We start from the raw sequence: 14,931 nt of genomic DNA, 5'->3' as shown, positions 1-14,931 counted from the left end.
ACAAGTATATGGATAGGAAGGGCTTTGGGGGAATGGGCTAAAGATAAGCAAATGGGACTAGTCCACAATGCCAACTTGGTTGCATGAACAAGTTTGGCTTAAGGGCTGTATATCTCTCTATGATTCAGGAGATTAATAAAGATTAATGTTCGCCGTGGGTAATTATAGCCATGAAAAAAAAAGGATAATGCAGGGTTGGGTTCCTGGATAGAGATTGCTGAGAGGAAACTTAGTTGATATATTTTAAAATCAAAAATGTCCCAGATAGAAACGTAGGAAAGAAAGATTTGCCTCTGCAGAGGGGTCAAAAAACAAGTGTCTACAGATTTAATTTGGTTGAAGGATTAGAAGGATTTGAAAAGATGGATTTTTACCCAGAGGGTGGAACTAGTGTGGATTTCACTGTATGAAAGATTGATAGAGGCAGAAATCTTCATTGCATTTCGCTATCACTTTGTACCTGAAGAGCTGTGATCTGCAGTGCTACAGGCCTGGTGTTGGAAGGTGAGATTAGGCTGGTGATTTTATTTTTGACTGGCAAAGGCATGGTGGGTTTCTGATATCATAAATTTCTAGTGATGATATGAAGTCTAGCCCATATGGCAAGGTACTAATCTGGATAATAATGAACCATGTGCGGCAGGAAGAAACAGATATTTTAATAGTAACACTGCAGAACTAAACAAGATCAATTAAAAGAAAACAGCTAAGAAGTTAAATTCAGATGTGTTTTCTGCACAAATCATTTATATTAAAACAGATAAGCCAATGGCAAAAACAGACAAAAGTAGGTTTGACCTACAAAGAGATGTTACAGTGACTTGTGTGAGAAGGAACTGCAGATGCTGGTTTAAACCGAAGGGAGACACAAAACGCTGGTGTAACTCAGCGGGACAGGCAGCATCTCTGGAGAGAAGGAACGGGTGACTTTTCGGGTGGAGACCCTTCTTCAGACTGGTTAGGGATAAGGGAAAGGAGAGATATGGACGGTGATGTGGAGAGATAAAGATCAATGAACGAAAGATATGCAAAAAAGTAACGATGATAAAGGAAACAGGCCTTTGTAAGCTGTTTGTAGGGTGAAAATGAGAAGCTAGTGCGACTTGGGTGGGGGAGGGATAGAGAGAGAGGGAATGCCGGGGCTACCTGAAGTGAGAAATCAATATTCATACCACTGGGCTATAAGCTGCCCAAGAAAAATATGAGATGCTGTTCCTCCAATTTGTGTTTATCCTCACTCTGACAATGGAGGAGACCGATGACAGAAAGGTCTGTGTAGGAATGGGAAGGAGAATTATAGTGTCCAGCAACCGCAAGATCAGGTTGGTTCAGGTGGGCTGAGCGAAGGTATTCCGTGAAACGATCGCCCAGTCTGCGTTTGGTCTTGCCGGTCTCTTCCCCCCCCCCCCCACCCCTCCATGGCCGCTTCCTTTTCCCGTCACTTTGCCCACTTAGCCTCTCCCCCCTCCACAGCTGCCTCCATCTCCTCCTCAGGAGTCGCCGACCCACTCCAACTTGCGACAGCCGACAGAAAAAGGCGTTAACTGGCGAGAAGGAACGGAGCCCTACAATGTGAAATGTTAGTTTTCATACCTGCGGATTTTACATTCCATTTGGTAGCACATTGTAAATTAACGGGTTGATTCCTGTCATGAGTCGTTTGCACTATGAATAAAATTGATCTCTATTCAATGAAGTTCAGGCGAAATTATATTGAGATATGGATGATTTTGGCATTAATTTATGCGGTAGGGCTGTATATGGATTTTTTTTTGGCCAGTACCTGTCATCCACCAAAATTAGAAAATTCAGTAATGACAATTAAGAAAATATTATCAAAAAAATGAAGATCGTTCCTTCAAATGGATTTCCACCACAATGTTTAAGAAATTAGAAATGTACTACTTTAATAATCAATACTAAAGATGATCAGGGCAACACAGTCGTAGAGTTGCTGCCTTGCAGTGCCAGAGTCCCGGGTTTGATCCTGTCTACAGGAGCTGTCTGCACGGAGTTTGCATGTTCTCCCTATGACCACGTGGGTTTTCTCCGGGTGTTCCGGTTTTCACCCACATTCCAAAGATTTGCAGGTTTGTAAGTTAATTGGCTTCTGTAAGTTGCCCCTAGTGTGTAGGATGGAATTAGTCTGTGGGTGATCGTGGTCTCAGTGGGTCGAAGGGCTTGTTTCCACTCTGTACCCCCGAACTAGACTAAACTAAATGTATTTCATTGTCATTAATTTTTTGCTGCGTTTCAATAATGATAATTATGAAGTTACTGTTCTGCCAGATTCCAAGCACATAATCAAACACCGATCTCCTTTAGAGCAGTTTAATTTACTTAGAAGCTGAATGTTTTGATTGATGAATCAATAAGGCAGAACTATTACATTAAATTCTACAGGAAATAATTATTTAGATATAAGCATCCTGATCAGACAATGACATTTGCTGTTCTGCTTCCTATTTCACTTCATCAAACAGTTTCACAAATGAGGAAAGAAAGTATTTTGGCTAATGGCACCTTGGTCAATCTGTGTGCATGAACGCAAGATTGAAATATGAGAGTTTCATTTATTTTTCTTTCAAAAATAATTTATTAGATCAAAGTGGAACATGTTTGAGGATTTTTCTAGTTGTGTTTTTCGATTTTAGTAGAAATGGATTATCTGTGACTGTTAGAATATTTAACTGGTGAACATTATGAAGGTGAAAATGACAAAGCACTTATTTTGCCATCGGAGTTGGAAAGAAAATTAAAGGGACCTACTAATAATTATTTAATTATATTTGTGCCATTTCATCTGCTAGGGAACCCAAATGCCTCCAGTAGTTTTACTTAGAGTAAAACTACTTTTAATCTAAATGCCTTATAATCTAAAAACACACGTTACATTGTACATTCCTTTTATAGTGAGTGCAGTTGTGTTTTGTGCTAGCCATGTGATTTGTAGCATGAATATTGATCAATAAATTGAATTCAACATTTCTAGATAAAGTTTATTGGCCAGCTCTTTTTAAAGTTACTGATCTTGTTGCTTTAAAGAATGTTGTTATGTGCACTGAAAACGTAAAATAGTTCCATTATACCTTATCTCTAGCCTGGTCCTGATTACTCTGTCCTTGGTGGAATTTTGACTCCAGTTCATGGATTGTCTCTTCATACTGTGCAGCAGCCACTTTCAAGTCTTCATATGCTCCGTTAATTATTCGTAGTTGTTCTGCCTTTGTTGCAACCTGCAATGTTACAATATCGAATGATTATCAATACTCACATCTTTGTACACCAGTTATAAATTTATAAGGACAAATCTTTACATAGACCATTGAATTATCAGAATAAAAGAGAAAACCTTACGAGAAGAATAACATGACTACTTCACTGATCTGTTTATTATAATCAAGCATAGCAACTAGTGCTGCCCCAGAAAATTCTGATTTTAATCCCTGAACTGAAATCAAAGCAAATTCCTCGTTACCAGATCTATGACACCTGCGTTCTGCTCTAAATTCATGTTTCTGAGTGAGCAGGAGGATCATGCCTCATGACGGAACTTATATGCTTGGTGGCGGCCTTGCCAGGAATATTGAACAGATAGATGAGTAATGTTTATTTTTTTAAAGATTCTTCTTAGGCTAGGACCAGCAGGAATGCTACTCTGCTCTCCACAAAGAAACATAAGTTCTCTCCTGCTCCTGGCTCCCTGTGACCAAGATCATGTAAACTGCATCATTTACATGTAACCACTATACATCAAGATCAGGTAAATCTTGTGGTTTCAGGTACACACTCTCAAGTGAAATCAAAAGATCTAACTTCATGAAGGATGACATATATTTGCCAGTCTGACATATAAAGGACAGCATGTAGCGACCATAGGGATTGGTCCTGAGAGTCGAACCCTCGGATTGACCAGCAAGGTCACATGGTGGTGCGACCATAGGGATTGGTCCTGAGAGTCGAACCTGCTGATTGGCCAGCAAGGTCAGGTGGTGGTTTTGGGCCCAAAAACCAGGCAGTGGGAAGAGAACTTCGATGTGAACAGTTTGAGTTAATGGTTGTCTGTAATCTCGTTTGTTATCCTTTGTAATTGAATATTGCTGCCGCAATAAACTTCTTTAACAAAGTACAAGCCTCCAGACTCGCCAAAAGATTCACCACTGATCAAAACCTAAATTTAGCAGCAGACCAATGATAATAGCACAAAGGAATATTACATAGAAACATAGAAAATAGGTGCAGGAGAAGGCCATTTGGCCCTTCGACTCACACCGCCATTCATTGTGATCATGGCGGGTCATCCACAATCAGTAACCTGTGCCTGCCTTCTCCCCACATCCCTTGATTCCACTAGCCCCCTAGATCTCTATCTAACTCTCTTTTAAATTCATCCAGTGGATTTGCCTCCACTGCCTTCTGTGACAGAGAATTCCACAAATTCACAACTCTCTGGATGAAAAGGTTTCTTCTCACCTTAGTTTTAAATGGCCTCCCCTTTATTCTTAGACTGTGTCCCCTGGTTCTGGACTTGCCCAACATTGGGAACATTTCTCCTGCATCTCGCTTGTCTAGTCCTTTTATGATTTTATACGTCTCTATAAGATCCCCTCTCATCCTTCTAAACTCCAGTGAATACAAGCCTAGTCTTTCCAATCTTTCCTCATATGACAGTCCCTCCATCCCAGGGATTAACCTCGTGAACCTACATTGCACTGCCTCAACAGCAAGGACTGACCGGTTGGCTCCAAACTTACCACAGCCTCGCAGTGGCACCACTCTACCTTCAGATTTTAATCATCTACACCAGCTTCCATATTGAGACTGAGTGGTTAAATGACCCAGGCATCATATTTACAAGCCAGATTAAGATTCAAGATCATCTTGCTGGCCCACACACTCTTTCCTTATGCAAAGATCTAAAATGAAAGTTTTAATTGCTTTCTATTGGGTAGACGCAGTCTAATATTCCATCTCTGTCATTTATAATGAGTACGTTCAAATAAATGCAATTTGCCTTGGTGGATAGCAGATTGTAAAACCATTTCAATGAACTGCCCTGGAAAATCAACTATCCAATGCACCATATATTTGACAAGTGCATATATATGAGCTTTTGTGTGTATGTGTGAAAGAGAGAGGAGATAGAGAGAGAGCAATGCAGTGTCATCGGGGAGCAGAAAGCCAAGGCAGAAGACAGGCTTTCCTTCTGGGGATGGAAGAACAACTCAAACAGTGCTCATAGACACAAAAAGCTGGAGTAACTCAACGGACAAGCAGCATCTCTGGAGAGAAGGAATGGGTGGAATGGGAGAAGGAGCCCATTCCTTCTATCCAGAGATGCTGCCTGTCCTGCTGAGTAACTCCAGCTTTTTGTGTCTATCTACAGTTTAAACCAGCATCTGCAGTTCCTTCCTACTCATACAGTGCTCAGTTAGGAACCCAGATTTGCAATCTCTTGTCCACCAGCCTTTGCCCGAGGATAAAATGTTGCCTATGATGCAACGGTGTTTTTAGTTTAAGACCAACTACTCGAGGCCATTCCCCGCCCAGAGTAAAGTCAGTATTAATGATCTGAAGTAGATTGCATTACAAATCCTCCCCCATCCTCCCCATTCTTGTCAGATGGATTAAAATTCACTTTAAGCGTGCAACCAGTTAACCTGTGCTCGAATGAACCATGTGGGATCAGTTATCTTTTCATCCCACATGAATTAATATTGGTAATGACATGAATGCTCCCTTGTGAAAAACAGATTTTCAATATATTTTCATTGTTTGCACATTAATATGTTTAACAAAAAAAGTTAACTATTAAGTATAATATTTCATGCCTCCCATTATTTTAAAATTAACAAGATCTTAATCGTACTTATCTGTGTTTCACATTGATTATATATATTTTTAAAATCAAGAAGTGCCTTTCATGCTATTTTTAACATATCCGGAATAATCCATTAAGTTTACAATCTATTAACAGTGAACCACAGCATATATAACACTATTTTTTCTGTGTTAATGTCTGAAGAATCATGTTAAATTTCTCAGCAGAGCTAATGACCAAATTGTGTTCAGTCGCACTTTTATAGTTTTTTTTCCAAACGGGTGAAAGTAACAGAAGCATGTTGGATATCAAATTTCAATTCATTCAATCCTTTATACACTTCTCCAAGGAGGTCATCGATAAGAGTTTAGACAGAGAAGTAGATTTTTAGCATTTGATCAATAGCAAAATTCTCCCAACTCCTAAATGTATTGTAGCCTATGTGAACAAATCAGTGGCCTAAGGCCAAAAAGATTGACTATCAGCCACAATATTTGAAGACTTTGCACTGTAAATAAAAACACGTTAGGGACAATTTTACATTTACTGGATGGTTTTCATTCTCCCAAATGTATAACTACTACCATCCCTTTATCTGATATTCTACCATGCTTTACTCATGCCTTTGTACTGACAGGCCGCAAAATGCAGGACCTGCCACGCTCCCTACATGTCCAACTGACCTGCTACAGATGTGAGGGACTGATCTTAGGGACTGACGCTCCACATCCATAAGTTCATTGTCAAATTCTGAAAGTGAAACGAATGTCAAAAAACAGATGTATCTTTGAATGTGTGCCTACAGCTCCATGAAATCACAGGATGTCGATAATTTAATGCTAAAATGATGCTTGTCATTATAGGCCAAGGTGTAGAATATAAGAGCAAGGCCAGAACCAAATACCAGTTTTAAAACATTTGTTCACAGCACATGGATATCCTGATAATGACAGCAGTTATGAGCAAACCATATTGGTATCTATCTGGAGTCTCGTACATGGCTGCACTGAGTAAGGACTGCAGCTTTCCTTTCTAAAGGATAACCGTGAACAAGATGGGTTTTTATAATAATTCAACAATGCTGTGATTACTGTTCAAGAATTTAGAAAAAAATCCATATATATATATAAATGGACTTTTTCCTGGGAATTCAAACTTTATATGGAAAATTTGAATTCCCAGATTGTTAGGCTACGGCTCGAGATAATCCCGGTACCCCCTCCCTCCCTCCCCCACCCGCTCCTCCCCAATCACCACTTCACACTTACTTACAGCCTGACTGCAGTCTGCAAAGACTGGACCCTTCCCCAACCACTCCTCCCCAATCACCACGTCAAACCTACTTACAGCCTGACTCCAGTCTGTGGGCCCTCGTCCACTACCCACCCCCTCCTTGCTGCCCAACATCGGACTGGCCATTTCTCCATCACTACCAATAGCAATTGAGGAGATGGAAAAGCTATTCAGGAGACAGAAAAGGCGGAAATCTCCAGGACTGGACAATGTGTCCCCCTCTACTCTCAAGCTCTGTGCCGAACAACTGGCACCAGTCTACACAAACATTTTCAACCAGTCCATGCAAACCTGCACTGTCCCTGCCTGCTTCAAAGTCTCCACTATTGTTCCTGTGCCCAAAAAGCCAAGGTTTATTGGTCTTAATGACTACAGGCCTGTCGCACTGTAATCATGAAGACCCTTGAAAGACTTGTGCTGGCCCACCTGAAAAATATTACAAACCCCCTGCTGGACCCCCTGTAGTTTGCATACCGGGCAAATAGATCAGGGGATGACGCAGTCAACCTAGGCCTGCACTTCATTCTCCAGCATCTAGACCGCCAGGGGACCTATGCCAGGATTTTGTTTGTGGACTTTAGCTCTGCATTCAACACTCCAAACTCTCCCAGTTGACTGTGCCTGAACCCCTCTGTCAGTGGATCATCAACTTCCTGACAGACAGGAAGCAGCATGTGAGGCTGGGAAAGCACATCTCAACCCACAGACCCTCAACATAGGAGCACCGCAAGGTCGCGTACTCTCCCCTCTCCTTTACTCTCTCTAAACCAATGATTGCACCTCCAAGGACTCCTCTGTCAAGCTTCTCAAGTTTGCGGACGAGACAACCCTGATTGGACTGATCCAGGATGGGGAGGAATCGGCCTACAGACAGGAAGTGACATAGCTGGCATCCTGGTGCTATCACAACACCCTGGAGCTCAATGCTTTTAAGATGGTGGAATTGATTGTAGACTTTAGGAGAGCTCCCCCTCCCTTCCCCCCACTCACCATCAACAACACCACAGTCACATCTGTGGAGTTATTTAAGTTCCTTGGAACCTTAAATGGGAGGCCACCATCGACTCCACAGTCAAAATGGCCCAACAGAGGATGTACTTCCTGTGGCAGCTGAGAAAACACAATCTGCCACAGGTAATGATAGTCCAGTGTTATACTGCCATCATAGAGTCAGTCCTCACCTTCTCCATCATGGTCTGGTTTGGCTCAGCCACCAAGCATGACATCCGGAGGCTGCAGCGCATCGTTCGATCAGCCGATAAGGTTGTTGGCTGAACTATACACTGCAAGGGCCAGGAAGAGAGCAGGTAAGATCATCTCTGACCTCTCTCATCCTGGCCACAAATTCTTTGAAGTACTTCCTTCTGGAAGCTTTTTTTCCACAAGCAGTAGCTCTGCTCAACAACCAAAGGTCTGTCGCCTCCTGTACGGTACAGAATCAACTTCAAGCTCCTCCTATTCACGTATAAAGCCCTAAATGGACACTCCCCCCCCTACATCAAAAATCTTCTAACCCCCCTCTCTAACTCCAGGTCCCTCAGGTCGGCCGACTTGGGGCTACTCACTATCCCGCGGTCTAGGCTTAAGCTCAGGGGTGACCGCGCTTTTGCGGTTGCAGCTCCTAGACTGTGGAACAGCATCCCTCTCCCCATCAGAACTGCCCCCTCCATCGACTCCTTTAAGTCCAGGCTCAAAACCTATTTCTACTCCCTAGCATTTGAGGCTCATTGAGGAGGCGCTGTGAACTGTTTGCGTGCTACTGTATGTTTCATTTTTTTTCCATTGGAACCTAATCAGATGTACAGCACTTTGGTCAACGTGGGTTGTTTTTAAATGTGCTATACAAATAAAATTGACTTGACTTGACTTGACTTTTGTTTTGGTATTTTATTTCATTCTTCAAATGTTTAAATTATATGTTTTATTTTTAATTGTCTACTGTATATCGTGTTGTTACTTGCGAGCAAAGCACCAAGGCAAATTCCTTGTATGTATACATATTTGGCTAATAAAATTAATTCAATTCAATTCAATTCAATTCAATTCAATTCAATTCAATATGATTACATTAGAGGGGGTGCAGAGAAATGTATTAAGGGTGTTGCCAGGGCTGGAGAATTATTGCTATAAAGAGTGACAAGGCTGGGATTGCTTTCTTTGGACCAAGGATTGTGAGGCTTGAATAAAGTGAAGGGCCACTCACTTTAGCAGAAAGACCAACAACTAATGGGAGTTGGATCCCATGTTACTTGGATGTTATGTTAATGACTTTAGGCACACCTCCCCACACCTCCTTTACTCTTCATGAAGGACTCTCTAATGAATGTTAGGATGTATGATTAGTAAGTCTGCAGATGCCCCCAAAGTAGATGGTGTTGTGGAGAGCAGGGAATGTTCTGTCGGCTACAGCAGCATACAGAACAGATGGAATATTGGGTGCATCATTGGCAGATGGAATTTAATACTGACAAATGCAAGTTCATGCATTTTAGGAAGTCATATGGGGCTAGGATATATATAGCAAATGGTCGGGCATTAAGAAATGTTATTGAGCAGAGGGATTTGGACCCTTACTTTTGCATATCTTTCATTCATTTGTTCTACATCTCTATATCATCATCTATTTCTCCAATTTCGCTTTTCCCTGGCTCTCAATCTGAAGACGGGTCTCGACCCGAAACAGCACCTATCCCTTTTCTCCAGAGATGCTGACTGACCTGCTGAGTTACTCCAGCTTTTTGTGTCTATCTCCGGTTTAAACCAACATGTGCAGTTACTTCCTACACCTTACTATGATAACCTGAATACCACTTTTGTGCTGCATAATTGAGTAATGTGATTTATGAAACTGCAGGGTTCAATCTCAAGATAAGCAAAACATAAATTAACTTCCAGTCCAACATAGCTGTCTTCCGGATGAAGTTCTGGATGGGCAAGGGTTAACAGACTTTGCTGCCAAGTGCACACAGACAGTATAAATTTGAAAGCTTCTGCAGCAGACAAAAACATTTATAAATTTTTATTCCATTTAGAGTAGAATATCTTCAATTTCCAAAAGCTGGTCTGTATGCGATTCACATACCCTTTTCAAGGAATTTTATGGCCAATTATTGAAGCAAGTCTGGAATTAACCATACTTCAAAGAAACGGCAGTTGCTATGGTGATTGAATAGAGTAGCTGACGGCATATAGTCACATGCACTGGGAACATAAAAGAATTATTAAAAACCCATAGAAAGCCATCAGTTAACCTAAATAGCTGCAAGACATTATTGTGTCCCAATTTCAATTTTGATGTAATATTCAAGTTAGGCAATTTACAAAACATTTATTATGCAGAAAGAATTTACCATTATTTATACACTTTTAAGGTGTGTACCTTTCAAATAAAATTTGTTGGTTTACAACTACATATTTCCTGAAATGCATTTTGTTACTGCATTCCTGAGACGTTTAGATATTAAACGTTGTTCTAATATTGTGCATTTGAAAAGGCTTGTGACAATTATTCCATGCTTCATTAGTTACCCATATATATCTTAGAACATCTCAAAATTGAGTAGGTAATACATTAATTCAAAGCATTGATTCAAAGTAAAATTGTTCTTTATTTATCCAGGGATATTTATGCAATTCTTTATGTTATAATTTTACTTTTCTGCATGATTTCTTTCCATTTCCTACTTCTGGGGGAAATTAGAATCCCTCTTGAAAAGCTGTGAGGGACTGTTGTAAACGCTGTGGAATTTCAACACTAAAATCGGAGACCCAACAGTTATTTTGTTAAACAGGATAAACAGAGAAATATGGAAATTGTAAAACAATAATCCAATCAGAGGGTTCAGAAGACATCAGCAGCTGCAAGATTAGATTACATTCTTAAATTTGCTTACAGGTATCCATTATCATTTTTAATATATACCATACAGCAAATTTCCATCTCAAAATCTTTCTCATATAACTGTGGAGGTCACTTTCTTTGATGTGGAGGTTTTTGATGTGGTAATCTGATAGTGCTGCATGACAAAGAACAAACAATATTACCATGTTTATGTGAGGAATTTAAAGCTGGTAGCCTCCCACAGATATTCAGACAGTGTGTGAACCTCCCTTGGCGATATTCACGATTAGCCAAAAGAAATGATAGATCATAATGGGGCAGATCTTTGCTGCCCAGAGACCCTGTCCTTGGTTCATGCTATTTATTCTAGTGTGGTTTAGGACATAGTGGCCGTGTGCACATGGTTGGTTGCACATACAGTGAGAGATCTCGATCACCATTAATGCTGTGCCCACCAGCTTGTCTTTTCTAACTTTCGATAACTTGCTGACACAAGGAATTGCAGGCACTGGTTTACAAAAAAAGACATAAAGTGTTGGAGCAACTCAGCGGGTCAGGCACCATCTCTGGAAGATATAGATAGGCACCATTTCGGGTCGGGACCCTTCTTCAGACTAATTGTGGTAGGGGGAAGAAAGGTGTAAATGAGATGAAGGCGAGACAAGGCCTGGAAAGTGATAAGGCCTCAGTCTGAAGAAGGGTCTCGACCCGAAACGTCACTCAATCCTTCTCTCCAGAGATGCTGCCTGATCCGCTGAGTTACTCCAGCATTTTGTGTCTACCCTGGAAGTGGTAGATCGGCCAGAGAGTCATAAAATAAATGATCAAGGGAGTGATATTTATTTCAGCCATGGGTGGTATAAAGATGAGACCCTGGGCAGAAGCTGCCACAACATCAACGAAAAGCTGGTGGTCAGATGGCTGCACATTTGACATTGCTCTGGCATTTAACTCAGCAGCTTCTGCCCAGGGTCTCGTCTTAATACCAATAAAGCTGCCTTCAAATGCTATTCTGTAGAGAAGTGCTATGAGGTGAACTTTGTGGGTCACCTTACATTGTAGTGGGTTAATATTCAAGTAAAGCTGCAGCATAAGGATTTTTTTTTGTTCTGTTCCTGGTGCAAATGACAGTTAAATACTCTTGATCCTTGACTCTTGAAGAAGGTGATAGGTATATGGAACAAACTGCCAGAGTAGCTGGAAAAGGCAGGTGTAGTTACAATGTTAAAAAGACATTTGTACAGATACATGAATCAGAAAGGTTTTGAATGACATGGCTCAAACGCAGGCAAATGGGATTAGCTTAGATGTACAGAATGGAAACTGATGCCTACCTCCATGAATCTATGATCCTAATTATATACAGTCAGCTCCACTGGATTCAACACATTGTTCATGCATCCAACACTAGACACTTCAACATACACATTTCCGACTTCTCCCAAACATTGCAGTTTGCGAAAGGCCAAAGATTGTTCGATCCTGACTACGGGTGCTGCACTGTAAGGAGTTTGTACGTTCTCCCCGTGACCTGCGTGGATTTTCTCCGAGATCTTCGGTTTCCTCCCACACTCCAAAGACGTACAGGTATGTAGGTTAATTGGCTGGGTAAATGTAAAAATTATCCCTAGTGGGTGTAGGATAGTGTTAGTGTGCGGGGATCGCTGGGCGGCACGGACTTGGAGGGCCGAAAAGGCCTGTTTCCGGCTGTATATATATGATATGATATGATATGATATGATGATTCAAGGATGTTCTTCAAGCCTCCATGAGCAAAAATAACATCTCCACCAACAGTGGAATGCCTGACCATCACAGCTCAACCTAAATAAAAATTAATTTTGGATGGCATTGAGAAACCTGTCCTTTGGTTGCTGGGGGTGGGGGGGGGGGGGGGGCATGGAGAAGTCCAGCTTGAACTGCAGGTGGTTCACTTCCTGACAAAAAACCACCCACCTGCCTTGTCAGGCATTTACGGCCCCAACTGTAGTGGTGCTTGCAGAGGTTGTCTGGGAAAGTGAAAGAAAAAAGGAAAAAAAAGAAAAAAATGGTGAAGAAGTGAGCAAAGGAGAGAGTGTGAGTGAGTGGGAGACAGCCATCTTTGAGGACAGTTTTGCTGCTGAGTTTTGGCAATGTCAATACTCTTCATTCAATAAGTGCTCAAGGCTTGGAATACATTAACTGCACTAATGTATATCATGTAACAATTGTGGAATGGATCATGTTATAGAACCGAGTGCTACGAATTAGCCACATGCTTTCAATAAACTGTGCATTCATCAACTCATTCTTTGGATAATAATGCATTTAATCTAACTGAGGCTTGTTAGCAATAGGTTTTATCCTCATTAAATTTCCTACTCATTGGATATTTTCTAATCATGTGGTTACATAGAATTACCTAGAATTAACATTTGGCAGAAACTGAATTGCATCCTCAAATGGAAGGCTAAATATCATGCTGCATTGTTAACTTGTACCTATTCATACCGGTGCAGCTGAGGTACAGCATTCAATCACGGCCCTGGAGGGAGGGAGGGAGGGAGGGGAGGGAGGGAGGGAGAGAGGGAGAGAGAGAGAGAGAGAGAGAGGGTGAGACGAGAGAGAGGGAGAGAGGAGAGAGAGAGGAGAGAGAGAGGAGAGAGAGAGGAGAGAGAGAGAGAGAGAGAGAGAGAGAGAGAGAGAGAGAGAGAGAGAGAGAGAGAGAGAGAGAGAGAGAGAGAGAGAGAGAGAGAGAGAGAGAGAGAGAGAGAGAGAGAGAGAGAGAGAGAGAGAGAGAGAGAGAGAGAGAGAGAGAGGGTGAGAAACTGAAGGAAAAAAAATGTATTACTCATTCAATGACATTTTTTCCAACTATTTGGCTCAGAAAAATGGTGTGGGGATGTAAGTTGATATTAATGTAGAGTAATATTTTATATATTGTGTATTGGATGAACAAATAGCCCAACACAATTATTGACCACAAAAAAAATTAAAGGCAAAGCACTGGAATCTATTATATACACACAGGTAGGAGATATACTATCAAACAGAAAAATTCGATAGGTATTATGATTAGTACAAGAAAACTTCTATGTGGATGGTAAAGACTAAAATGTAAATTAATTTTTTTACAGCAGGCAGTGAAGAAAGCTAATGGCATGTTGGCCTTTATGACAAGAGGAGTTGAGTATAGGAGCAAACAGGTCCTTCTGCAGTTGTACAGGGCACTAGTGAGACCGCACCTGGAGTACAGTGTGCAGTTTTGGTCTCCAAATTTGAGGAAGGATATTCTTGCTATTGAGGATGTGCAGTGTAGGTTCACTAGGTTAATTTTGGGAATGGCGGGACTGTCGTATGTTGAAAGACTGGAGCATCTAGGCTTGTATACGCTGGAATTTAGAAGGATGAGACATATTGAAACATATAAGATTATTAAGGGATTGGACACATTAGAGGCAGGAAATATGTTCCCAATGTTGGGGGAGTCCAGAACCAGGGGCCACAGTTTAAGAATAAGGGGTAGGCCATTTGGAACGGAGATGAGGAAAAACTTTTTCAGTCAGAGAGTTGTAAACCTGTGAAATTCTGTGCCTCAGAAGGCAATGCAGGCCAATTCTCTGGATGCTTTCAGGAGAGAGCTAGATAGAGCTCTTAAAGATAGCAGAGTCACGGGGTATAGGGAGAAGGCAGGAACGGGGTACTGATTGTGAATGATCAGCCATGATCACATTGAATGGCGGTGCTGGCTCGAAGGGCCGAATGGCCTACTCCTGCACCTATTGTCTATTGTCTATTTTCCAAGTTAATTATTTGGTAATTAACATAGAAATCTGAATTAATTCTTCAATTACAAAATTTTGTTTTTTCATGGACCAAAGTTCATTTGTAATGCTTGTTAGTTGATAGTGAGAGAGTTGTACAACATTCAAAGAGGGTCTTTGCTCTATTGAGTCTTTGCTGTCCATCAAACACCTATTTTACACTTACTCTACAC

The 14,931-nt window shown here is 41.2% G+C and overlaps 1 protein-coding gene across 1 annotated transcript in view; it reads right to left on the bottom strand.

Moving 5' to 3' along the window:
* pmfbp1 (polyamine modulated factor 1 binding protein 1) overlaps nt 1-14,931 on the bottom strand; it is a 549,552-nt gene that overhangs the window by 237,113 nt on the left and 297,508 nt on the right. Inside the window, exon 15 of the mRNA XM_078400784.1 lies at nt 3,090-3,236. Within this exon, the coding sequence (XP_078256910.1) occupies nt 3,090-3,236 (147 nt within the window). The remainder of the gene's footprint in view (nt 1-3,089; nt 3,237-14,931) is intronic.

This window comes from Rhinoraja longicauda, chromosome 6 (genome assembly GCF_053455715.1).
Source record: "Rhinoraja longicauda isolate Sanriku21f chromosome 6, sRhiLon1.1, whole genome shotgun sequence".
Classification (NCBI taxonomy): domain Eukaryota; kingdom Metazoa; phylum Chordata; class Chondrichthyes; order Rajiformes; family Arhynchobatidae; genus Rhinoraja; species Rhinoraja longicauda.
This window is presented reverse-complemented; position numbering and strand designations above follow the sequence as displayed.